This window comes from Balaenoptera ricei, chromosome 14 (assembly GCF_028023285.1).
Source record: "Balaenoptera ricei isolate mBalRic1 chromosome 14, mBalRic1.hap2, whole genome shotgun sequence".
NCBI classification, from domain to species: Eukaryota; Metazoa; Chordata; class Mammalia; order Artiodactyla; family Balaenopteridae; genus Balaenoptera; species Balaenoptera ricei.
The window spans coordinates 15,351,193-15,376,707 of NC_082652.1; the positions used below are offsets into that span (position 1 = coordinate 15,351,193).

The 25,515-nt window shown below is 51.0% G+C and overlaps 2 protein-coding genes across 8 annotated transcripts in view; one reads left to right on the forward strand and one right to left on the reverse strand.

Moving 5' to 3' along the window:
* Positions 1 to 3,420, reverse strand: part of RASAL1 (RAS protein activator like 1) — a 32,077-nt gene extending 28,657 nt beyond the window's left edge. For all 3 annotated transcript variants that reach the window (XR_009497168.1, XR_009497169.1, XM_059893767.1), the window contains exon 1: positions 2,977 to 3,420. Coding sequence is in view for 1 of the 3 variants with exons in the window: in XM_059893767.1 (XP_059749750.1) it covers positions 2,977 to 3,041 (65 nt within the window). In the remaining 2 variants the exon portion in view is untranslated. The remainder of the gene's footprint in view (positions 1 to 2,976) is intronic.
* CFAP73 (cilia and flagella associated protein 73) lies at positions 2,937 to 24,848 on the forward strand. Of its 5 annotated transcripts, none has more exons than XM_059893771.1 (7): positions 15,323 to 15,447; positions 17,011 to 17,119; positions 18,042 to 18,146; positions 18,476 to 18,676; positions 19,196 to 19,417; positions 19,702 to 19,860; positions 24,592 to 24,848. In XM_059893771.1, exons 1-7 carry the CDS (start codon positions 15,392 to 15,394, stop codon positions 24,667 to 24,669), a joined length of 930 nt encoding a protein of 309 aa, XP_059749754.1. In that variant the 5' UTR covers positions 15,323 to 15,391; the 3' UTR covers positions 24,670 to 24,848. The 5 variants fall into 5 exon arrangements, with proteins under 5 accessions (XP_059749757.1, XP_059749754.1, XP_059749755.1 ...); XM_059893772.1 differs by lacking the exon at positions 24,592 to 24,848 and adding an exon at positions 20,451 to 20,750; XM_059893774.1 differs by lacking the exons at positions 15,323 to 15,447; positions 17,011 to 17,119 and adding an exon at positions 2,937 to 3,258.
* Positions 24,849 to 25,515: the final 667 nt, after the last annotated feature.

The window sequence follows — 25,515 nt, forward strand, 5'->3', positions numbered from 1 at the left end:
CCACCCCCGTCTCCCCCCACCACCGCAGAGCCAGAATTCGAACCCAGGTCTGTGGGGCTCAGCACACATGTTCTTAACCAATGCCTGCACCCCAACTCACGATCCCTTGCCCAAATGGCCCCCTCCCCTGACACCCCAGCCCCCGACCTCTCTCTGCCACCCTCTCTCAGTTCAGTTTGTCACTGATCCACAAATGCTTCGGGGATTCCCAGGAAGAGGGACGCTGGCACCAGGAGCTGCTCCAACCTCGTCTGCTGGCTGAGCCCTCCCTGTGCCTCGGCGCCCTCTGTGGACTCCTCGCCCTAGTTCCCTCCGCTGGGTGTGCCTCCATTTCCCCATCTGCTCTCCATCCCTGAACACCTCAGGCTGGTTGGTGTCCTGTGTCTCTGAACTCCTCTCCGGGTTCTACCTCTGACCTCCCTTCTGCGTAATGCCCCAGGCCTCAGTTTTCCCATCTGATCTATCCCAAACCCTTTGGGCTGAGTAACCCTGGGAGCCTCAGTTTTCCCATCGGGCTCCACCACCGTGGATGCCCATGGCTGGAAACCCCCTCTATCTCATTTCTCTCTCTGGGTCCTCTCTCCCTGAGCTTCTTTTAGGTGGGCTCCAATCCCCCAGTTTCCCCAGCAGCAGATGTGGGGCAGACGGGCTGGGATCCATAGAAAAGGGCTGGGAGCCACGCCCCCTCCCGTCTACCGGGCCTGACCCCTGGGCCCCTCATGGGAGCCAAGCACGTCAGCTCCAGGGCTCTGACGCACAAGGGCCTTATCAGGCTCCTATCAGGCAGGGGCAGCAGTGGCGGAAGGGGGCTGCGCCTTCCAGACCCTCAATCTCTCTAGACCCTTAGCCTCTCCCACGACTCCTGCCCCACCTCAAGCATGGGAAAGCAGGCCCATCGGCCATTGCCTGCCCAGTCTGGTTGGGGCATGGGGCAGTCAGGGTTCAAATCCCAGCTGTGTGACCTTGGGCAAGTGACTTTGCCTCTCTGAGCCTCCGTTTGCCCATTTGTAAAATGGAAATGCTAATAGGACTACAGGAAGTGTTAAGCACAGGACCTGGCCCATAGGAAGCCGTCAAAGACATACAGCTGCTATTATTAATGACAGAAATAACTCTCAAATTATCAGCTGAGGCCTCCTCCCAAGCCAGGCCAAAACCCCCTCAAACCCGGTGAGGCTTCAGGAAGAATCTGGGCCCTCTCCCTTAGGAGAGAGGAGAGAGGACACACCCATCTAAGAGTCCCCACGGGCATGGAGATCCCACACGCTCTGAGGGAGCCCCTCTGAAGAAGGGCACCAACAGCCAGGGAAACTGAGGCAGTGTGGCTGGATCCCCCACTGGGGCTTAGTCACTCTCCTCCCTACCCTGGTTCTGGGGCGTGGCCCACCTCAGAGCTCACCTTGGCCCGGGAACTTGGTGGAGGAGGGGTGGCCGAGAGCGACGCAGGAACGAGGTATGAGTCAACTCCCTCCCCAGCAGAGGCAGAGGGAGCCCCGCGAGCCATGTCCGGGTCCAAGGACAACATCCGTCACTCCCTCATGGCCCTCACCCAGGACTGGTGGAGGGGCCAGAGCACCGTGAGATGGAAACCTGGTTTCTGGAAGGTTCTCCCCCTCAGCCCCCCAGCAGCTGCCAGGTCCCCACTCTTGACCTCACTGCCTCGACAGTTCCAGAATCGCTAATTCTCGGGTGCTCTGAGAGGGCATCTCATAAGGGGGGAATCAGGGGGCTCGTCCAGATGCTGCATTTGCACAGCAAGCGAGCTCTCTGCTTTCCTCAGGTGCGTGTTTTTTGGGGGTCGCTGATGAGGATGGGGGGTGCTAGAACTGCTCTATGCAGCTTCCCCCTTGACATAGCTGCAGGGTTGGGGAGGGGGGATGTTCATGAAGTCAAAGGCAGGATACTCCTCACAGGGGGCCCACAGCTGGGGGAGTTAGAGCATAGCTAAGCCCCAGCCTGTGCGAAGGCTCAGAATCCACGTTCCTGCTCACCCTGGCCAGCGGGCAAATGCTAAGAGGTTCTCCACCCTCAGCTGCATGCGGCTTGGAGACTCCTGTCCAGGGTTCCCATTGCCCAGACGGGAAATCCAAACCCAGAGAGGACTAGGTTCAAGGTCACACAGCCAATGTCCTGCCAAGGATCCCACACCTGTTTCAGGTGCTGACGCCCTTAGAGTCCCTTCTGGGCTCCAGGCCAGGCAGGAGGGGGGACCCCTCCCCCCATTCTGCTGATTCGGCAACTGCTGACTCAGCCCTGAAGGAAGCACAGCTGAGGACTGGTACTGAGGGGAACCTGAGGGTCCTCCAGCCCCATCACACCTGGCTAGGGAGGGGGCTGCAGGGGGAAGTTGGCTCTTCAAGCGGCTTAGCATCCCGGGAAGGTCCCCATTGGGCGGGGAGCTGCTGGCTGGGGAGCTTAGGGTTTTGGGTCAAGAGGACCCCAGTTTCCCCCAGGCCTGGCCGGTGGGCCACCTGGTGACACTCTGCAAATCTCAGTACCAGATGCACACAGAGGAATCCTGGGGCCACCTGGATCCCAGGCCCTCTGGGGCTCCTCCCCAGGGTTCTCTTAACAGATGCCCACCCAGGCTTGGAGAAACCCCACCTCCAACACCTGCCTGGACTAAGAAAGAGAGCCCCCCACCCCTAAACCCCCTCCCCAGCTCTGACAGAATCCGACCCTCTAATCCCCAGGGCTGAAGCCCTGGAAGACCCCCTTTAGTACGTCCCAGGAACAAAGACACCCCTTTCCTGGGGGCGGGGCGGGGCATCTGCTAAGTCTTGGTGTCCCCTCCCACCAGGAAGCGATGGGCGTGGGGCCTCTCGCCCCATGAAGGTGGATCTGCCCCAGTACTCGGTCTCAGACAAGAACCCCCGCCCACTTCACCGACCTTCCCTGGCATGAGGAATGGGCGACCCCCGCCCCATCCCATGCCCGGCACGCCCCCCATCCCCGACTGGCCCCGGGGGTACTCACACGTCCTTGGCGGGCAGCGCCCGGCCCTCCACGACGCGGACGTTCAGGGAGCTGCTCTTGGCCATGGCGCCCAGCCCCAAACTTTCCGGCCAGGAGGGCGTCCAGGTTCCGAGGCTGTACCGCGGCGGGGAGGGCGTCTACATGTCGCCAACAGCGAGCCTGGCACCCTGTCCTGGGATCCCAGCGCCGCCTGTCCGACACGCGGGTAGCTGAGCGAGAGGTTTCCGAAGGAGGAGAAAGGATAGGTGTCCGGGAAGGCGGCGCCCCCGCCAGACTCTACAGGTAGGAGCTGGCCGCCGAGCCGGCTGAAGCGCGGGGGACACCGCCAGCCCGTGCCTTCTCGTCTAGCGCTCCGGGTGGGCAGGCGGGGAGGGCAGGGGGCGGGAGGGGCGGCACAGGGCCCTCCCCGCAATCCCGCCTCCCGCGGGGCCCCCCACCCGCCAGTTCCCGGGGCCCCTCGCGCGCCCTCTGCCGGCACCCCAGCCAAGCGTGCCAGAGCGCACCGGCCTCGGAGCCCTGGGCGCATGGAGACTGGGACTGCCAGGTGGAGAGCCGCCCACGGCCATGATGGGCGTGGCCGCAGGCTCCTAGTGAGTTGGCATCGGGCTCAGAAGACACAGTATGTCCCCTGCCTGCCCTGCCTCCAACACGTTCACACCTCCCCGGCTCTCCCCTGCCTACCATCCCGGCGCCGCCTTCTTGGTCCGATCTCCTTGCCCCACCTCGGAGCAGTATTGGAGATCGCGGGAGGCGTCGCTAGAGAGAGTCACACCCTCCCTGGGGGTCCTTTTCAGAGTCAAGGGAGGGGCCGCGAACATACCCTTCCATCTCTTTTAGTTTCCAATTAAACCCAGACTGTGCGTGCGGCAGATCCCGCGTCACTGGCTGGCACTGCGGGGGAGGAAGCCGCGGCCGGAGGGGGAGGGGAGGGCTTGAAGATCACCACCACAACGATTATAAAAGTCATCTACAATTGTTTGAACGCTTACTGTGTGCCGGGCGCTGTTCTAAGCGTTTTACAGGGATTATCTCACCTTCGTCCTCACAATAATTCTATGCGTTACTTACTGTTGTACTAGTTCCCCCCCACCTTGTATGGACACACAAACTGAGGTTCAGAGGGATTAAATAGAACTCGGAAGGTCTTACAGTCAGTCATTGATTTGCCTTTCTGGATTTGAATGCTGACTCCGCCACTTGGTAGCTGTGTGGTCTTGGGCAAGTCTCTTAACCTCTCTGTGCCCTGGTTTGGTTTTCTCATCGGTTCATATGTTATTATAGTATCTCGCTCACAGGGTTTTGAGAGAATTAGATGAGATAAAACAGATATGAAGGAAGCAGATGCAGATCTCAGAACACCGACAGGCACATAAGAAGTTTTCAGAAAGTGTTTGCTATTACTATTATTGTTCTTCAAGGCATAGCTCAAATATCACCTCTCCTAGGAAGTCTTCCGGGATGTCCTCCCATGCTAGGCAGAGGTTTTCTCCCCTTTTTCTCTGCTCCCACAGCTCCAGGTTTGCACAGTTTTTGAGTTTTAAATGTGATAATGTGACCGGAAAGGCCTGTCCCAGGACAGATACACACACACTATCTCTCCCCATGAGTTTGTTGTTTACCTGCCTAAGAGTTATCAGAAGGGACTCATTCCGGTCAGGTCAGCCCAGGGCTGGGCACCAATGTGAAGGCTCTACTTATTGAGTTCGGGAGTCAACGCCCAGACCAGCAATTCCAGAGGGCCCTGCCCAGCCACAGGAGCAGCCCCGTGATCTGCTTCCGCGTCTCCCTCCTTGACTTCCCACCCAGCACCCCAGCCAGGCTGGTGAGGAATTCAGATCCCTGGAATTCTCTCCCTGGCTGGCCTCCGTCTGGTGAGTCCTTCCAAAGTCTGGGCCTCAGTTACCCCATCTGGGAAATGGGCCTAGCAGGGCTGGCCCCAAGGCTTAGAAGTATTGCAACATCCTTCAACAGGGTATGAGGGGTGATGCTGCGGCGTTGATTCCAGAGCAGTGGTAGCCCCGAGGGAGTAGTTAAAGCCCTCCCATAATCTTTATCAGTTACCCCAGATCCTCAGGAGGGGAAAATGGTACTTGTTATGCGACTGCTACTTCAAGACAAGTGTCCTGCCTCTCCCCGCCCCCACTCACCTAGGTGGGAGCTTGTGGCGAAACCTTTTTCTTCTGAAAAAGAGACCTCAGATAGGCTATCCAGCCCCCAGGGACCCTTGATGGAACCTGGGGGCCTTGTCCTAGGGCCACCTGAGATGCCAGCCAAACCACCACTAGCTATCTTGGCCCAACTTCCAGAGCTGAGCAGGAAGTCACATTCCCAGACCCCCCCTCCCCAGGCTCCCAGGGGGGTTACAAAGGCTATGGACTATGCCAGCCAGGCCTCCAGGGAGCTAGCTCTGTCACCTATCCAATATCCAGCGTCTGCCCCTGCAATTTGCCTGGAGTTGTGGCCACAGTCTCCATACTTTCCAAATGGCCTGGGTACCTCCTGTTGTTCTGAGAAGCTTTGACCTGAAACTGGAAGAGTGTTTGAGGTCTCCTAGGGCAGCTCCTGTCAAGGAACCAGAGGGGGAAATGTGGCCCAGAGGACTGTGACCTGCTAGAGGCCATTTGGGAAAGAAGAAGGCAGGCTCCTGAGAGCCCGGGCCTGGGCTGTCATGTGGAAAGGGTCTCACCTTTCTCGTGAGATTGTTGTAGAGTTAATCAAGACGGCTGTGTAAGGCACCTGGCATCATTCCTGGCACATAGTAGGTGCTCAAGAAATGGTTAGCTGCCTCCCCTTCCCCATCCTCTAAGCCTCTTCAAGACAAACCCACTATCATCTTCTTGTCAACTCTGTACATAGTCTACCGCCCATGGGATGCATATAGCAGGTGCTTTGTAAAGCCAAGTGGGAGGAGATACTGGGCTGAGGATTTAAGAGCAGAGGTTTTAGCGTTCAGCCAACCTGGGATTGAATCCTGGCACCTACAGGTATGAACTGAATGCTCTTGGGCAAGTGAGTTACCCTCTCAGTGCCCCAGTTTCCTCATCGGTAAATTGGGAATAAAACTAGCACCCACCTCATAGGCTGGGTGTGAGGATGGGATGAATTAAACGTCAAACGTTCAGCACAGCCTGGCATACAGCAAGTGCTCGTAAGTGTCATGGCCGTAATGGAACATCCTGATCCCATCACTGTGCCTGACATTGAGCCGCACTGGGTGACTGAGCTCTGAGGCTGGGTCCTAAGGACTCTGTGGCTGGGGCAGAGCGCCAGGCCCAGCCCTGAATTCCAGGGATGGATGGAGCGGCCACACTTCAGTGGAGCCAGTGCGGCTCCGAGTTGCTGAGCTGGGGGAATCTGGGGGTTTGCATCCCAGCTGTGAAATCTGATAGCAAGATCTCAAGATTGGGCTCCTGCACCCCAATGGGCCTCACTACCCAGGACGAGTCCCACCCCCTTCGTCTGAGATGCTGGGCCTGGGGCCCAGGGAGGGCTCACAGACACAGAGTGGAGAGGGCTCCTCATCCCAGAGTGGGGATCAGGCCTGGGCACTGACAGGGGTGTGCTGAAGCCCGCTCCTACTGGTTCCCAAGAGCCGGCTGTGCCCATGCCTTTCCAACCCTGTGTTCAGCAATGCCGCATCAGGAACTTGAAATCAACCACAGTAGGAGAATTTGCACCATGGAAATCAGCAAATAAACACTACATGTTTTTTTGGAGAGGCAATTTAACAGCACACCACTGGGTCCAGGATTCCCTGGCCGCATGGCCCTCTCGACCCCATTCCTGAATTCAACACCTTTAAGATTTGATTCATATTCCCCCCACCCCACCCCCTGATACTACCTTTGCCCTATCCTTCCACCAGGAAAGCCTTTACCTTCCTTTATCTACCTATTTTCTGGTTTAAGTCCCACAGATACAATTAAGATTGTAGATTGTAATCTAAATAAAGATTAGGAGGGGTGGGGTGAAATAAAGTGCAGATAATGTGAGAGCAGTGCCATGGAACACTAGATAGCTGTGTGGGTTTTTTTCAATATTTGTTTATTTATTTATTTATTTGGCTGCTCGAGGTCTTACTTGCGGCACGTGGGATCTTCTTTGCGGCATGCAGGATCTTTAGTTGCAGCATGCGGGATCTAGTTCCCTGACCAGGGATCGAACCCAGGCCCCCTGCATTGGGAGCACAGAGTCTTAGACCACGAGGGAAGTCCCAGCTATATATAGCTGCAAATGGTATTATGTTCTTGAAGACTATTTAATGACAGGAAAAGTGCTTTAAAAAAAAAAAAGCAGGTCATAGGGAATTCCCTGGTGGTTTAGTGGTTAGGTCTCCATGCTTTCACTGCCGAGGGCATGGGTTTGATCCCTGGTCTGGGAACTAAGATCCCGCTAGCAGTGTGGCGCAGCCAAAAAGAAATGCAAGTCGTGGGGAAAACACAGTATATACAACCATATATAGGCATGATACTGATGCCATAAAGTATTATATATATATAAAATTCTTTTCTTATATTATTCTTTTCATATATATAAAATGTTTACATATTATATATAAAATTCTTTTCTTACTTAACAAATGTGTATTGAGCACCTACTATGTACTAGGCAGTGGGGATACAGTGAGGTACACACAGCCCAGCCCTGCTCTCATGGGCTCTCAGGAGGGTGATACAGACAAAAGTAATGGGCAGCTAGGAACAGACTCTCAGTGGGAAGTACGAAGTGATATGTAGACAATAAAGCAAGTACAGAACTGGAGGGCTTTCTCTGACATAATGGCACGTGCTTCTTTTTAATCAGAAGTTATAATCAGAAAACAATTCGTACTTCCTCTGGTCTCTGAAAGCCCTGCTGCCCTTGCTTCATAGCTCTGCTCACAGCCTCCGGGGAAGCCTGGAAGGTGGCAGGGAAGGCGGTGATGACCGCCCCCCACTCTCCGCCTGTTGGCACCGCTCTGTGACCTTGGTCTCTTGTTCTCTTGTTTTGTGGGGATTTACATGCTTGTCTTATCTCCTAAATGTCAGGGACAATGTCTGATTCATGCGGTGCCTCCCACGCCAGTTGGCACATAAGAAGGACTCAAAAGACACTCTCTGGGTTAAATAGAATCCAGTTCCCCTCGAGGGCTGGAATCTGGCCTCTCTCCTTGTGGCAATGGTCATATTCTTTTTTACTTCCTTTCTCCCCACGGTGCCTTAACATTGCCAACTCACCACCTCTCCGCTACACCTTCACCCCCAAAGCGGGAGACAGACCCCTCCTCTGGCTCCGCAGACCTGTGCATCTCTAGACGTCAGTTTCCGCTGCTGGGAAGTGGCACCATCCCTTCTGAGACCACCAAGATCGGGGCAAGACAGACCAGCCCGGAACCAGGTTGGGGGTGAGGAGCGTGATCTTTATCTCGGGAACACAAAGCCTCGTTTGTGAGTGCCAGGCACGATTCCGGGCAGGAAGCCACGTGGGACAGACAGGAGGCGGCGGTGGGAGGAGTGGGCAGGATTTCCAAAGCCCCTCTTGCGGGCTGGCTGCCGAGGAAGCAGGGCCTGTAAGTCTCCGCTTCCCACAGCCTGAAGACAAGGTGTGCGTCTGCAGGCTGCACCCCGGCTTCCTCCTTCCTCAGCCCAACTCCACAAAGTGCCCTCCCCTGCCCCCGCTTTGGAATGGAGAAGTAGGAAGGGGGAAGCTGCCCAAGCGTGAGACTGGGGGTTGGGGGAATGGGGGGGTGGGGAGAGTGGATATTTCCAGAGCTTGTGGCTTTGTGGCCAAGGGCAAGGCCAGCTGAGAAGTTGTGTCTTGCTGTCACTTAGCAGCTCCACCCACCCGATCCCCCAGGACGTGGAGACAGAGACAGGGGGGAGGCCCTGCCTCAGCAGGTTGGCAGGGGAGCCCCGGAAGCATTTGGAAGCAAGGCCCCATTTAACAGAGAGGAATGCTGAGGCGTGGGGTGGGGGGTAGATCCACTGGCCACAGAGCTAAAGCCACAGCTCCAGCCTTCTGAAGACAAGTGTGTAGGGACCTCGCCTCCTCCAAGCCATGAGCAGTTCCACAGCAGGGATGGGTTATCTCTATATAAACAAACCCCAGCGCCCAGCACCTCTCAGCCTGTGTGTTCTCGGAGGAGTCACTTAACCCCCCTGAACCTCCATTCCCTGTTTGTCACTTCTAGCCCGGGTATTGCCCTTCCTTGGCCCTGTGCAGTCCTGACCTGCACCCTCATCCTAGAATTCTGCACACCTACCTACAGACCTTTATTCTCTTCTAGGAGGGGCCATATCCTCTTGCCTCAGGGCCTTTGCACATGCTGTTCCCAATACTTGGAATACCCCTCCTCTCCTCTACTCACCCCCCCCAACCCTTCAGGTCTGGGTTTACATGTCACTTCCTCAAGGAGACCTCCCTGACTCCCTCCTTGCACTTCTGCACCTCCCCTGGCAATCCTATCAGCATGTAATGACATATTTGCAGGGTGATTTGATTCACCTGGCCTCCCCATTAGCCTCTAAGACCCATGAAGGCAGGTTTTGTCTTATCCACTGCTGTATCCTCACACAGTGCCTGGCACATAGAAGGTGCTCAATAAACATTGTCAAAAAAACCACCTCTAAAAGAAGAGAAATTAAGAAGGGAAGATTCACACCAGCTTCAAGATGATGGTATTCTCTAGGGATGGAAGGAAGGGAATGGGTCTAAGGAGGAAAAGATCCAAAAAGGGCTCAACTCTATCTGGAGTGTTGTGGTTAAGAGGGTGGACTCCACACCCAGATGGCCTGAGTTCAAAACCCGCCTTAGACTTGACACCAAAAGCACAATCCACAAAGGAAAAAGTGGCAAATTGGATCTCATCACAATTTAAAACTTTGCAAAAGACCATGTGAAGAGAATAAAAAGACAAGCTACAGACTGGGAGAAAATATTCAACAGAGGGCTATCTGGAACATCCAGACATATATCTAGAATATTCAGAGAAGGCTCAAAACTCAACAGTTAAAAAAATCCAGTTAGGACATAGGCAACAGACACGAACAGATATTTTGCTGAAAAGGATATACAGATGGCAAATAAGCACATAAAATGATGTTCATCATCATTAGCCAGTAGAGAGATGCAACGTAAAACCACAAAGATAATGCTACACGCTGATCAGAATGGCTAAAACAAAAAATAGTGATGGGGGCTTCCCTGGTGGCGCAGTGGTTGAGAATCTGCCTGCTAATGCAGGGGACACGGGTTCGAGCCCTGGTCTGGGAAGATCCCACATGCCGCGGGGCAACTAGGCCCGTGAGCCACAACTACTGAGCCTGCACGTCTGGAGCCTGTGCTCCGCAACAAGAGAGGCCACGATAGTGAGAGGCCCGCACACCGCGATGAAGAGTGGCCCCCGCTTGCCGCAACTAGAGAAAGTCCTCGCACAGAAACGAAGACCCAACATAGCAATCAATCAGTCAACCAATAAATCTTTAAAAGAAAAAAAATAGTGATGGCAGTGAGGATGTAGAAAAAAACTGGATCACTTATACATTGCTAGTGGGAGTATAAAATGGTACAGCCATTCTGGAAAAGAATATGGCAGTTTCTTAATTTAAAAAAACCCAAAAAACAAAAACCCTAAATGGCACTTACCATATGACCCAGCAATTGCGCTCTTGGGCTTCTATAGCAGAGAAATGAAAACTTATGTTCACTCAAAAACCAGGACAGGAATCTTCACAGTGGCCTTATTCACAATAGCCAAAGATAGGAAACAACCCAAATATCCTCCAACATGAGTGATTAAACAAACTGAGGTATATCCATCCCATGGAATGCTACTCAGCAATCAAAAAAAAAAAAAAAACAACAAACACCTGTAACAACCAGCATGGATCTCAAGAGAATGATGTTGAGGGACTTCCCTGGTGGTCCAGTGGGTAAGACTCCATGCCCCCCAGTGCAAGGGCTCCGGGTTCATTCCCTGGTCAAGGAACTAGATCCCACATGCATGCCGCAACTAAGAGTCCACATGCCACAACTAAAAGATCCCACATGCTGCAGTGAAGATCCCGTGTGCCACAATGAAGACCCGGTACAGCCATAATAAATAAATTAATTAAATATTTTTTTAAAAATAAAAAATAAAATTTCTTCATCCATTAAAAAAAGAGAGAGAATGATGCTGAGTGAAAAAAGCCAATCTCAGAAGGTTACATAGTATATGATTCCAATTACTATACAACACCCCTGACATGACAGAGTAATACAGATGGAGAACAGATGAATGGTTGTCAGGGATTAGGAAGGCAGGAGGGAGGGAGATGGGTGTGGCTATATAAGGCTGGCTTGAAGCATCCTCGTGATGAATGCTCTGTATCTGGACAGTGGCGGTCATAGAAATGGACATGTGATAAAATTGCATAGAATGAGGGAATTCCCTGGTGGTCCAGTGGTTAGGACTCCGATCTTCCACTGCCGGGGGCCTGGGTTTGATCCCTAGTCAGGGAACTAAGATCCCATAAGCCGGCTATGTGGCCAAATAAATATAAAATTGTAAAAATTGCATAGAACTAAATACACACACACGAGTGCTTATAAAACTGAGCATTTTGAATAAGGTGGGTGGATTGTATCAATGTCAATATCCTTGTTGTGATCTGGACTGTTGCTGTGCAAGATGTCACCATTGGGGGAAACTGGGTGAAGCAGTATGGAATCTCTCTTTTTATTTCTTAAACTGCACAGGAATCTACAATTATTTGTAAATAAAAAAGCTGGGGCTTCCCTGGTGGCACAGTGGTTAAGAATCCACCTGTCAATGGAGAGGACACGGGTTCGAGCCCTGGTCTGGGAAGATCCCACATGCCGTGGAGCAACTAAGCCCGCGCACCACAACTACTGAGCCAGAGTGCCACAACTACTGAAGCTGGCGCGCCTAGAGCCTGTGCTCTGCAACAAAGAGAAGCCACCACAATGAGAAGCCAGCGCACTGCAACGACGTAGTCCCCACTCTCCGCAACTAGAGAAAGCCCACATGCAACGAAGACCCAACACAGCCATAAATAAATCAAAAAAAAAAAAAAAAAAAAGCCGTATCCATACAGCTACCCATCTTTTAGAATGACTTTTACAAAAACTGACAGTACCAACTGCTGGTGAGGAGATGGAGCAATCAGAACTCTTGTGCATTGCTAGTGTGAATATAAAAATTTTGAAAAACAGGTTTGCAGTTTTTTATACAGTTGAACATGCACTTACTATATGACCCATCAATCGTACTCTTATGTAAATATGCAAGTGAAATGAAAGCTTCTGTTCACAAAGAAAAACTGCACATGAAACAGGCTATATTTATAACTGCCAAGAATTAGCAATAACCCAAGTGGAGGATAAATAAACTATAGTATGTTATCAAATACTACTCAGCAGTGAAAAATACATGTCAATATACACACGTCAATATGAATCTCAAATGAATATTGCTCAGTGAAAGAAGCCAGACTCGAAAGGCTATAAAGTATATAAATTCCATGGATGATGGTCTAGAAAAGGCAAATCTATAGGGATAGGGAACAGGTCAGTGGTTGCCAGGGGCTGGGTGGGGACAAGGGTTGATTACAAAGGGACATGAGGACTTTTTGGGGTGATGGAAATATTTTGCATCTTAACTGTGATGGTTACACGACTTTATGCATTTGCTAAAACCCACAGAACTGCATGTGGAAAAAACTGAATTTTACTCTATGTGAATTCTACCTCAGTATTTTTTAAATCAAGAAAACTTAGCTCATGAATCTTGTAACTTTGCATCAATTTATGCAGAAAAATAGTATGTACAACTTAATGCAAAATGCTCAAAGACAAAATGTGCATTATTTTAGCTCCATCTTTCTTTTTTTTTTTTTTTTAATTTTATTTATTTATTTATGGCTGTGTTGGGTCTTCGTTTCTGTGCAAGGGCTTTTTGCGGGAAGCGGGGGCCACCCTTCATCGCCGTGCGCGGGCCTCTCACCATCGTGGCCTCTCCCGTTGCGGAGCACAGGCTCCAGACGCACAGGCTCAGCAATTGTGGCTCACGGGCCCAGCCGCTCCGCGGCATGTGGGATCCTCCCAGACCAGGGCTCGAACCCGCGTCCCCTGCATTGGCAGGCAGATTCTCAACCACTGCGCCACCAGGGAAGCCCCATCTTTCTTTTTTTTAATATGCTCTAACAAAATGCTTGGGGGTTGTTTTAAACGATGTAGGCATTACAGTAACTATAGTATTTTTAAAATAGTGTTACTCTAACCCCCTCACACCGGTCAGAATGGCCATTTAAAAAGTCTACAAGTAACAAATGCTGGAGGCTTCCCTGATGGCACAATGGTTGGGAATCAGCCTGCCAATGCAGGGGACATGGGTTCGAGCCCTGATCCAGGAAGATCCCACATGCCAAGGAGCAACGAAGCCCATGCACCACAACTACTGAGCCTGTGCTCTAGAGCCCGTACGCCACAACTACTGAGCCCGCATGCCACAACTACTGAAGTCTGCACGCCTAGAGCCCGTGCTCTGCAACGAGAGAAGCCACCACAATGAGAAGCCCGCGCGCCACAATGAAGAGTAGCCCCTGCTCGCTGCAGCTAGAGGAAGCCCACGCACAGAAGCGACGACCCAATTCAGCCAAAAATAAATAGATAAAAAAATAAATTTATGGAAAAAACCACAAACAAATGCTGGAGAGGGTGTGGAGAAGAGGGAACCCTCCTACACTGTTGGTAGGAACGTAAATTGGTGCAGTCACTATGGAAAACAGTATGGAGAGTCCTCAAAAAACTAAAAATAGAGTTACCATATGATCCAGCAATTCTACTCCTGGGCATATATCCGGACAAAACTCGAATTTGAAAAGATACATGCACTCCAGTGTTCATAGCAGCACTATTTACAATAGTCAAGACATGGAAACAACCTAAATGTCCATCAGCAGATGAATGGATAAAGAAGATGTGGTGTACATATATACAGTGGAATACTACTCAGCCATAAAAAAGAATGAAATAATGCCATTTGCAGCAACATGGATGGACGTAGAGATTATCACACTAAGTGAAGTAAGTCAGAAAGGGAAAGACAAATACCATATGATATCACATATATGTGGAATCTAAAATATGACACAAATGAACTTATCTACAAAACAAAAACAGACCCACAGATATAGAGAACAGACTTATGGTTGCCAAAGGGAAGGGGGGTAGGGGAGGGATGGATTGGAAGTTTGGGATTAGCAGATGCAAACTATTATATATAGAATGGATAAACAACCAAGTCCTACTTTGTTCCCCTACCACAGGGAACTATATTCAATATCCTGTGATAAACCATAATGGAAAAGAGTATGAAAAAGAATACATATATATGTATAACTGAATCATATATAACTGAATCACTTTGCTGTACAGAAGAAATTAACACAACAGTGTAAATCAATTATACCTCAATAAAAATTTTTTAAAAAGTGTTACTCTACAAAAAGAAAATACATTTCCTTACATGAAAAAACAAATTATTTAAAACGGAAAAATAAAACGATTGGAAACAAAGAGGACAAGACGCTCGTGTTTGTTATTTCCAGTTGGAGGACCCATGAGTATTTGTAATATTACTCTGGGTACTTTTCCCTATTACCACTCCCGGCAGTTCTGTTTTAAAGATTAAATTAGATACCGTAAGTAGAGTACTCAGGGCAGTGTCTGACCCACTGTAATTGCGCAAACTATGTCACCTCCTCCCCTACCCCCCATCCTCCAAATGCAGATTATGGGTCCCTTCCAAGTTGGTTTCCACCAGGTAGTGCTGATGGCCCCTCTGCTTTATCTCCCTAACGAGGCTGGGGGCTCCGTGAGACAAGGCTAGGGTAGCACCATCCCCAGCAATGGGAGTGGACCATCAAAGGGCTGGAACATAGTAGGACCTCAGCACCTTGCCAGGGAGTGAATGCCTGCCCCCCAAGGACCTGGCAAACAGTGGGTGCCCAATAATTACTCATTTGAACAGACATCTGAGCACACAACCACATTAGTGAGGCCCCATCCCACCCATCCAGGAAGAGGTTTGACCAGACATGGGGCACCAAGAGGGGCAAATTCTTGGCCAAGAGACCCACGTCCTGTTCGCTGCACCTCAGTTTAGATTGGGAGTTCAAGCCTCCTCCAGAACGGGCAGAAGATGTTCCCCTCCCCGCAGCCCCCTCTCTCTCCCTCTCCGGGTGGATTCTCCAGGCCTCAGGCAGGCAATGGAATGTTGTGTCGTTGGTTGCCCGGGGCGACCGAGGCTGGCTGGGTGGCTGCCTTCCGGGAATACTGAGCGTGCAACCCCTCCATCAGAACCCTCCAGGGCCGCCTCTAGGCTAGTGCAAAACTCCAGAAAGCAAGCAAGCCTGGGGCAATTGCCAGGAGAATGGCTGTGCCCTGGGAGAAATATTTCCGACTGGCCTTGCAAGAGAAACTGTCTACGTGAGTGGCGTGGAGTGGCAGGGAGGGCTGAAAGGAGGGCAGGAGCAGGTGGGATGATCCCTCCCTTCCCCCTGCCCCTGGGTTCTGGCTTCCTCGGTGACTTCTTGGTGGGGGATTATTGCCCCCCACTTCATAGAGGAAGAAACTGAAGCTCCGAAGGAAATGGCAATTTCCACAAGGTCTCAGGGGTAGTTAGGGCAGAGCTGGGTCAATGGCTCAGGTCTCTAATCTGTTCCTGATCCCCATCCCTAGTTGATATCCAGCTGAGATTATATCATTTGATCCAAGGTGGGAGGGAATTACTCTTTGAGCTCTTGCCCCCTCTCACTGCAAACTGCATTTTAAAGGAAGGGTGGAGGAAGCTTGTCCGGTGCCTGCCTTGTTTCAGCAGTGTGGCCGGGGGCCCCATCTTCAGTCTCAGAATCAGTAAAATGGGAGGATTTCCCCTAGACCAGAGCTGGGAAAGCCTTGCCTAGTGGAATGGTAGTGCATCCCTTCTGCTCCCTGCACAGCCAACCCTGCGGAGCTGTGTCCAGCCCCTCCTCTCCCCCGTCAGCCTGGCTCCAGATCCCAGCCTCCCTCTGGATCCTCCCCGCGAGGTCAATAGGCAGCTCAGTCTCAACTTGGCCTTAGCGAAGCGAAGAGCTGATCTCCCTGCTCCCCGCTCAGCCCACTATCAGCAACATCCTTCCAGCATCTAGGTTCCCCTTCGACTCCTTTCTCACCCTCTCGTCACCCCATCAGCTCTGCTCTCCAGTGGTATCCAGAACCGACCCCTCCTTACCTCTCTACTGCACCCACCCAGATCAGAGCCCCATCCTCTCCGCATTATCCTGTGACCCGTCCCTGGTCCCCTGCAGCTGCCCTGCCCCTCCTATTGTCCTTGCTCCCCACAGTAGCCAGAGGGGGTTCTCTCCTCTGCTCCAAACCCTCCCATGCCTTCCACCCCACTCAGAGTCAAGGCCAAAGTCTCCCCTCATCACGGCCCACCGCAGCCTCACCCTCACAACTTCCCTGGTCTCACTTCCCTTCTCTCTGTTCCTCCCTCCCCTCCAACTGCACTGGCCTCCTGGCAGCTCCTTCTACACACCAAGGTCCTTCCCTTGGGGTTTGGCATTGGCCATTCCCTCGGCCTAGACTCTGTTCCCTGCGGTATCCACATGGCTCCCTCCCTCTTCCCCTTCAAGTTTCTGCTCAGATGTCCCCCCCCATAGAGACTTTTCTATCTCCCTATTGAGAGATTTCCTTCAGTCTGCTGAATTTTTCATCTTAGCACCCGCCATGTCCTAGCATTATTTATTATTATTTGCTAGCTTTTTTCTGTGGCCCCCAGCGGGATGGCAGCTCCTGGAGGGCAGGGATCTGTCTGTCTTGATCAGGGCTGCATCCCCAGTGCCTAGAACAGTGCCTGGTACAGAGTAGGTGCTCGGGACAATTTGTTGAATGAATGAAAAATTCAACAGCCAGGAGGTGGCTAATGGGGGTATGTCAGGCACCAGTGGGGAGTTTGGGGGCCCTGACTCTTGCCTCCTTCACCCTTACCTCTTCCTTGAACCCCTCCAGGAAGATCCAGGGGCGGAATGTGGACCACGTCCCACCGCCACTGCTGCGTCTCTTGGAGAAGAGGCAGGAACTAGTGGATGCGGACCAGGGCCTTCAGGCCCAGAAGGAAGTGAGCCACTCAGTGCAGTCCCTGAAACTTTTTGGGACACTCCTCCTTAAAAAAAAAAAAAGAGGGGAAAGTGATGGAGCCAACTTATTACTACAAGGTCTGAGACAAATCATCACCGTCCTGAGCCTTGGTTTCCTCGTCTGTCAAATGGGGATCAAATGAGATCAGTGGTTCGTGCAAATAAATGTGCATTGAGCAGCTACTGTATGCAGGGCACTGCACTGGGATCTAGAGGTCTCACCACAGTCCCTGCCCTCATGGGCTCACAGCTTAGAAAAGGGGACAGACAAGTGTCCAGGTGGTGATGGCTGTGAGGGGGGAAGCACTGAGCAGGGGCTGTGGGAGCCCAGAGAAAGCCCCTATCTCTACACAGGGGTGGTCATGGAGGACTTCCTGTAGGAAGTGATGTCTTAGGGAACGCTGAAGGGCAAGTCGGCTTATCCAGCAAAGGGGGACAGGGTTAGGAGGGAGAAACAGGCAGAGGGAGCAGCATATACAAAGACAGGAAGGCAAGGACAAAACACAGGTGGGTAAGAGGCTAGAAGACAGTATCGGAGGAGAGAGGGTAAGATGAGGCCCCAAGGAAGAGCAGGAATGCTGACACGCAGGGGCTACAGGAGGGAATTTGGGCTTCATCGTGGGTGGTGGGAGCGACGGGTGGATTTGAGCAAGGGTGCAGTGACAAGATTAAGGGCAAAAGGGACTTCCCTGGTGGTCCAGTGGTTAGGACTCCACGCTTCCACTGCAGGGGGCATGCGTTTGATCCCTGGTCGGGGAACTAAGATGCCACAGGCCGCAAGCGCAGCCAAAAAAAAAAAAAAAAAGATTAAGGGCAAAGGATGAGCGAGGTTAAGTGTGAATGTGAAAGCGCTGGATGACTTGAAACCCCAAACACCACGGACACCCACTCCTTACCCCCCAGGTGTTCCAGACTATGAAGGCATCCCTGAAACAGCGGTGGGAACAATTGGAACAGAAAGAGCAGGAGTTAAAGGGGTCCTTTGTCCGCTTTGAAAAGTTTTTGCAGGTAGGTGGAGCCTGTTGGGGGGAGGCAGGGCAGAGGGTCACAAAGTCACAATCCTAAAGGAGCCAGACCGCTCACATAAACTTAAAAAGTGGGCTTACCAATACAAAAGGGAGTGGTGGGAAATACACACTCACTGCCTGAAGCATTTTAAAAAGAGTGGGAGAGGAGTGAGGGACCAAAATCCGAGATTCTGGCTGGATTTGGCCCGCGGGCCATCTGTTTGCAACCCGTGACTCAGCGTGCGAATGTTGGGGCGGAGTGGATGCGGCAAGCTCCGCAGGCTCCCAAGTCCTGGGGGTCGTCGCCTCCTCTCCATCCCTCCTTCCCAGGATGCCGAGGCCCGGCGCAGCCGCGCACTGCGGAGGGCGGCGGAGGAGCGGCAACTGGCCGGCCGCCGGGAGGCGGAGGCGCTGCGGCTTCGGGCTCAGCTGGAGGAGCTGCAGCGGGAGCGCGCTCGGCTTCAGCGCCGGCTTTGGCGCCTCGAGCCCTGCGCGCGCCTGCTGGGGCAAGTACTGGAGCAGCTGCCCGAGGTGAGCGCCCTGCAGGAGGTTTTGGTGTTCAGCGCCACGTGCAGCCCCAGGCAGCCTCAGGGACGGCTTTGGAAGTGTGCACTGCTGGAGCGCTGAGTGTATGCCAGGAGTCACCACTTATTGAGCACTAACTGTATGTCAGGAACACGCTTTGTTCTTGAATTCTCCCCAAGGTCCAGTGAAGTGAGTCTTGTTATTGCCAATCCCATTTTACAGATGGGGCAACTGAGGCTCAGAAAGATAACTTACTCAAGGACACACTGGCAGGTGGGGGGAGGGGGAATCCAAACACTCAGTATTAGTTGAATGAAACAGTGACTTAGTATTAATCACAGGCAGTGAAGCTTAGCTGGGCTTGATGGTGGAGGTGGGGAGGGGCCTGAGTAATCACACTTCTTGGGCAGGGGCTGTGTGATGCCCCCATTTCACAGTTGGGCTGAGGAGGCGCGGGGGGTGGTAGGGCGGGGAAGGGCAGGGGGGCTGCAGTCCCAGTGAGTCCCCCTCCCGACCCCATCCCAGTTCCAAGAGGTCCCCGAGCTGGTGGCGCGCTTCGACTGCCTGGCCGACACGCAGGCGGCGCTGAGGCTCACGGAGCGCCAGCGGCTCGCGGAGCTGGGGGAGGCGCGCGCGCGGCTGCAGCGGCTGCGGGACGCCTGGCAGGACGAGCTGCTGAGGCGGGGCCAGCGGCGAGCGCAGCTGCTGGAGCAACTGGAGGCGGCGCGGGAGCGCACGCTGCACTGGGTACCGCCGCCGGGAGGAGGTGGGCGCCAGGGACCCCAGCCTCCCACCGCCGGGAGGAGTGCCATATGGGGCAACGCTTCGTTCATGGGCAGGTTTCAGGCATCGGAAAGAACTTTAGGGCGCAGGAGGCCCTGCCTATGAGAACTTGACACCCGAGTCCAGCACTCCTCTCCCTGATAGCACCTAGGGGCATCTATGACTGGTGGGAAGTGGACGCGAATGTGGCCCCAGGCCTCCTCAGGCCAGCTCACACCTTAATGGGGAAGGGGGCGGGTGTTCTCCAGGAATCCAAGTGTATTCAGATCCAGAACACCGCGGCTGAGAAGACCCTGCTCCTGGGACGCACCAGGATGGCAGCACTCAACCTGTTCCAGCTAGTGTGCCAGCACCAGAGGCGGCCACCTGCCCTGGACATCGAGGACACCGAGGGGCATCTGGAGCAGGTGAGGATCCCTCTTTATGTCACCTCCAGCCCCCTAACCGTTGGGAACATCATGGTGCCTGAAATCCCGCCTTCTCTGGGTTAAGCATGACCCTCTGCGATCAGAGCCCAGTCTCCTAGCTCCGTGGCCGCCTAGCCCCCTGCCCGGGAGCCCTGGGTTGGTCTTGGCTCTGCTGGTCACCTGCTATGAGGTCAGAAGGAAGTTGGATCCTCTCTGGGTCTCAGTGCCCTCACTGTGCAGGAGGCCGGGGTATATACTGATGGGTACAATACATTTATGCCAAGAGTTCTTCTGTCTCAGGATCTAAAACACAAACGAGACATCGATAAGAAACCAGGAGATGGAGACTCACTTTTAATTAGTCCCTGACCCTCTGGCTCCCGTATGGTCAGGCCTTGGCTTCCCTGGGGAGCGTGAGGGCAGCGTTGTACAGTGCTTTTTCTTTCTGCACAATGGCATTACAAATGTCATTGTGTACCAAGTATGCCCGGCTTTTCTATTCACTTGGGTTTGCAAGGTGGTAGAACATGTGACATGGTTTACAACAGAGGGAGGGGGTTTCTGACTTTGGGCACTTCTGTTGATTCTAGTGGGTCCCCAAAGCATGGCTCCTTTGAGAAGTGGAGGAAACACCCTCGCCTTTGCCCCATCCCATCCCCACTCCTGTCCTGCAGCCAGAATTCCAACCAAATGCCAAGAACTGGGTCCCCGGAGCCTACCTTTGTGCCACATCCTGAGTCGTGTGGATTCATGTGTACACCACTGTTCTCTCAAGTGTGGCCCGGGTACCCCAAGGTACAAAAGACTACTCTAGGAGGGACAGAAGCTCGATATGAAGCAACAGGCAAAAGCCAGTCCTTTTATTTTATTTTATTTTAATAGATCTTTATTGGAGTATAACTGCTTTATTGGAGTATAATCTTTATTGGAGTATAATTGCTTTATTGGAGTATAATTGGAGTATAATTGCAATACTGTGTTAGTTTCTGTTGCACAACAAAGCGAATCAGCCATATGCATACACATGTCCCCATATCCCCTCCCTCTTGAGCCTCCGTCCCATCCTCCCTATCCCACCCCTCTAGGTCATCACAAAGCACCGAGCCGATTTCCCTGTGCTATGCTGCTGCTTCCCATCAGCCAGCTATTTCACATTCCATAGTGTGTATATGTCGATGCTACTCTCACTTCGCCCCAGCTTCGCCCTCCCACCCCATGTCCTCAAGTCCATTTTCTATGTCGACCTCTTTATTCCTGCCTTGCAACTAGGTTCATCAGTACCATTTTTTTTTTTTAGATTCCATATATATCCATTAGCGTATGGTATTTCTTTTTCTCTTTCTGACTTACTTCACTCTGTATGACAGACTCTAGGTCCATCCACCTCACTACAAATAACTCAATTTCGTTTCTTTTTTTTTTTTTTTTTAAAGGGAGTAAGAGTTGGGAAGTTGGAAAGACCTATAAAGACCTTTCTCCAGAGACTCTCTTTTTTTTTAATATATTTAATTCTTTTTTTTTTTTTTAATTTACTTATTTATTTATTTATTTTTGGCTGTGTTGGGTCTTCGTTTCTGTGCGAGGGCTTTCTCTAGTTGTGGCAAGCGGGGGCCACTCTTCATCGCAGTGCGCGGGCCTCTCATTATCGCGGCCTCTCTTGTTGTGGAGCACAGGCTCCAGATGCGCAGGCTCAGTAGTTGTGGCTCACGGGCCTAGTTGCTCCGCGGCATGTGGGATCTTCCCAGACCAGGGCTCGAACCCGTGTCCCCTGCATTAGCAGGCAGATTCTCAACCACTGCGCCACCAGGGAAGCCCTCGTTTCTTTTTATGGCTGAGTAATATTCCATTGTATGTATGTATGTGCCACATCTTCTTTATCCAGTCATCTGTTGATGGACATTTAGGCTGGTTCCATGTCCTGGCTATTGTAAACAGCGCTGCAGTGAACATTGTGGTACATGACTCTTTTTGAATATGGTTTTCTCAGGGTATATGCCCAGTAGTGGGATTGCTGGGTCATATGGTAGTTCTATTTTTAGTTTTTTAAGGAACCTCCATACTGTTTTCCATAGTGGCTGTATCAATTTACATTCCCACCAACAGTGCAGGAGGGTTCCCTTTTCACCACACCCTTTCCAGCATTTATTGTTTCTAGATTTTTTGATAATGGCTATTCTGACCGGCATGAGGGGATATCTCATTGTAGTTTTGATTTGCATTTCTCTAATAATTAGTGATGTTGAGCATCTTTTCATGTATGTCTTCTTTGGTGAAATGTCTATTTAGGTCTTCCGCTCATTTTTTAACTGGATTGTTTGTTTTTTTGATATTGAGCTCCATGAGCTGTTTGTATATTTTGGAGATTAATCCTTTGTCTATTGTTTCATTTGCAAATATTTTCTCCCATTCTGTGGGTTGTATTTTTGTCTTGTTTATGGTTTCCTTTGCTGTGCAAAAGCTCTTAAGTTTAATTAAGTCCCATTTGTTTATTTTTGGTTTTATTTCCATTACTCTAGGAGGTGGGTCAAACAAGATCTTGCTGTGGTTTATGTCAAAGAGTGTTTTTCCTATGTTTTCCTCTAAGAGTTTTATAGTGTCTGGTCTTACATTTAAGTCTTTAATCCATTTGGAGTTTATTTTTGTGTATGGTGTTAGGTAGTGTTCTAATTTCATTCTTTTACATGTAGCTGTCCAGTTTTCCCAGCACCACTTATTGAAGAGGCTGTCTTTTCTCCATTGAATGTTCTTGTAATTTGTCATAAATTAGGTGCCCATATGTGCGTGGATTTATCTCTGGGCGTTCTATCCTGTACCGTTGATCTATATCTGTTTTTGTGCCAGTACCATACTGTCTTGATTACTGTAGCTTTGTGGTATAGTTTGAAGTCAGGGAGCCTGATTCCTCCTACTCCGTTTTCCTTTCTCAAGATTGTTTTGGCTATTCGGGGTCTTTTGTGTTTCCATACGAATTGTAAAATTTTTTGTTCTAATTCTGTGAAGAATGCCATTGGCAGTTTGCTAGGGATTGCATTGAATCTGTAGATTGCATTGGGCAGTATAGTCATTTTCACAATATTGATTCTTCCAAGAACATGGTGTATTTCTCCATCTGTTTATGTCATCTTTGATTTCTTTCATCAGTGTTTTATAATTTTCTGAGTACAAGTCTTTCACCTCCTTAGGCAGGTTTATTCCTAGGTATTTTATTCTTTTTGTTGCAATGGTAAATGGGAATGTTTCCTTAACTTTTCATTTTTCATTGTTGGTGTATGGGAATGCCAGAGATTTCTGTGCATTAATTTTGTATTCTGCAACCTTACCAAATTCATTGATTAGCTCTAGTAGTTTTCTGGTGGCATCTTTAGGATTTTCTATGTATAGTATCATGTCATCGGCAAACAGTGACAGTTTTACTTCTTCTTTTCCAATTTGTATTCCTTTTATTTCTTTCTCTTCTCTGATTGCTGTGACTAGGACTTCAAAAACTATGTTGAATAAGAGTGGTGAGAGTGGACAGCCTTGTCTTGTTCCTAATCTTAGTGGAAATGCTGTGTTTTTCACCATTGAGTACAATGCTTGCTGTGGGTTTGTCATATATGGCCTTTATTATGTTGAGGTAGGTTCCCTCTATGCCCATTTTCTGGAGAGTTTTTATCACAAATGGGTCTTGAATTTTGTCAAAAGCTTTTTCTGCATCTATTGAGAGGATCATATGGTTTTTATTCCATAATTTGCTAATATGGTGTATCACACTGATTGATTTGTGTATATTGAAGAATCCTTGCATCCCTGGGATAAATCCCTCTTGATCATGGTGTATGATCCTTTTAATGTGCTGTTGGATTCTGTCTGCTAGTATTTTGTTCAAAATTTTTGCATCTATGTTCATCAGTGATGTTGGTCTATAATTTTTTTGTGTGATATCTTTTTCTGGTTTTGGTATCAGGGTGATGGAAAGCCAGTGCTTTTTCAGCCAACCATCTGATCTTACCAAGGAGAAAGGTTCAATGCCAGGGGGGTGGGGAGGGGGGGCGGCAACTATGACTTTAACCCCCATAATACTCCCTGGTCTCCAGGGCCTGGGGGCTCACACCCTCTGTGAGCAATGGTAGCTGCCAGAATTGAGTAACCAGGTTTCATTTTCATTTTGTTATTTTTCCGGTTACCCCCTACTTATGGCAAGGAGTAATTTAATCTCTTTCCACTTTTGGTAGAGATATAGTTTCCTTGTCAGATGTTTATTTCGGTGACAAATGTGAAGGAAGAGCCCAAGGATAAGTTTGCCATCAAGTTCTAGGTCTTGGCAGTGGATCCGTGGGTGTTCATTAAGTTTATATCAATAAATAGGTTAAAACAAAATAAAGGAGGGCCCCCAATGGAGAAGATAAGAGTAGGTCATACACCAGTGAACACGACTGATCCAATTAAAAGGAAAAAAATAAAAAAAGAATTGATGCAAGTGAAAATACTAATTCAACTATAATACAGGTGATTGATAGCCAGCTAGAAAACTGAAGGTGCCCGTGAATCAACTGTTTGGGAGTCTTGGACTGAGCCTTTAAAAACCAGAATGGTTTAGGCCAGGTTCACTGCCCCAGGGAACCACCATCATTGCTGTCTAATAAGGGTCTCTACCCCCCACCCCTGCTTTGCAGCCTCTGGGGTTTTGGGGGGTGGGGACCGGACACTCAAGAGGCTGGGATGTGACTCTGGCTGTGTCGGAACCCCCAGGTGAAGCTCTTCATCCTGGACCTCTCCACCATGCTGGCCGGCCTCCATCAGGCCAAGCCCTCCATCCCCGCCTCCTAACCCTGACCCAGGTGAGCAGTGGGGGAGGGGCCCCCAGGAGGTACACAATTCCTGCGGGGTACAGGCTGAGTGGCTCTCACCAGAAAGACGGGAGGGCTGTGCCCGCTCAGATTGCAGTGGGGTGGGCATGAGGGGCACACAGCAAATACTAAATAAATGTGGGCTACATAGGGGGCATCAATCCCACATCCACCATGTGGCCTGGGACCTGGTCCTCCCACCCAGGGCAGATGGGGGATTTTTTTTTTTTTTTTAATAAATTTACTTATTTCTGGCTGCGTTGGGTCTTTGTTGCTGCACAGGCTTTCTCTAGTTGTGGCGAGCGGGGGCTACTCTTCGTTGCAGTATGCAGGCTTCTCATTGCGGTGGCTTCTCTTGTTGCGGAGCACGGGCTCTAGGTGCACGAGCTTCAGTAGTTGTGGCACGTGGGCTTCAGTAGTTGTGGCTCATGGGCTCTAGAGCACAGGCTCAGTAGTTGTGGCACACGGGCTCAGTTGCTCTGCAGCATGTGGGATCTTCCTGGACCAGGGATCAAACCCGTGTCCCCTGCATTGGCAGGCGGATTCTTAACCACTGCGCCACCAGGGAAGTCCCCAGTTGGGGGCATTTAAACAAGCTGATGTTTGTCAGGTGCTTGGAATGGGGCCTGGCACAAAATTTCTGGTAAATTCTAGATGAGTGTTTGGTAAGTAAAGTAAAATAAAGGAGGACCAGCAAGAGGGTCACACGGCAGACACCCATTCCCGGGGCGCTTGCTCACAAAGGCTCCTCCGTCGTGGACTGGCGCTGAGTGATGGCCATTCTGAGAATCCAGCTACCGGAGGCTGCCCTTGACCTTCCCAGGAC

Bases quoted from the DNA above. Each gene is read 5' to 3' on its own strand.
- CFAP73 (XM_059893771.1), top strand. From the start codon at position 15,392: ATGGCTGTGCCCTGGGAGAAATATTTCCGACTGGCCTTGCAAGAGAAA. The intron at 19,418-19,701 runs GTACCGCCGCCG...GGTGTTCTCCAG, and splicing joins GGGAGCGCACGCTGCACTGG to GAATCCAAGTGTATTCAGAT. The intron at 19,861-24,591 runs GTGAGGATCCCT...CGGAACCCCCAG, and splicing joins CCGAGGGGCATCTGGAGCAG to GTGAAGCTCTTCATCCTGGA.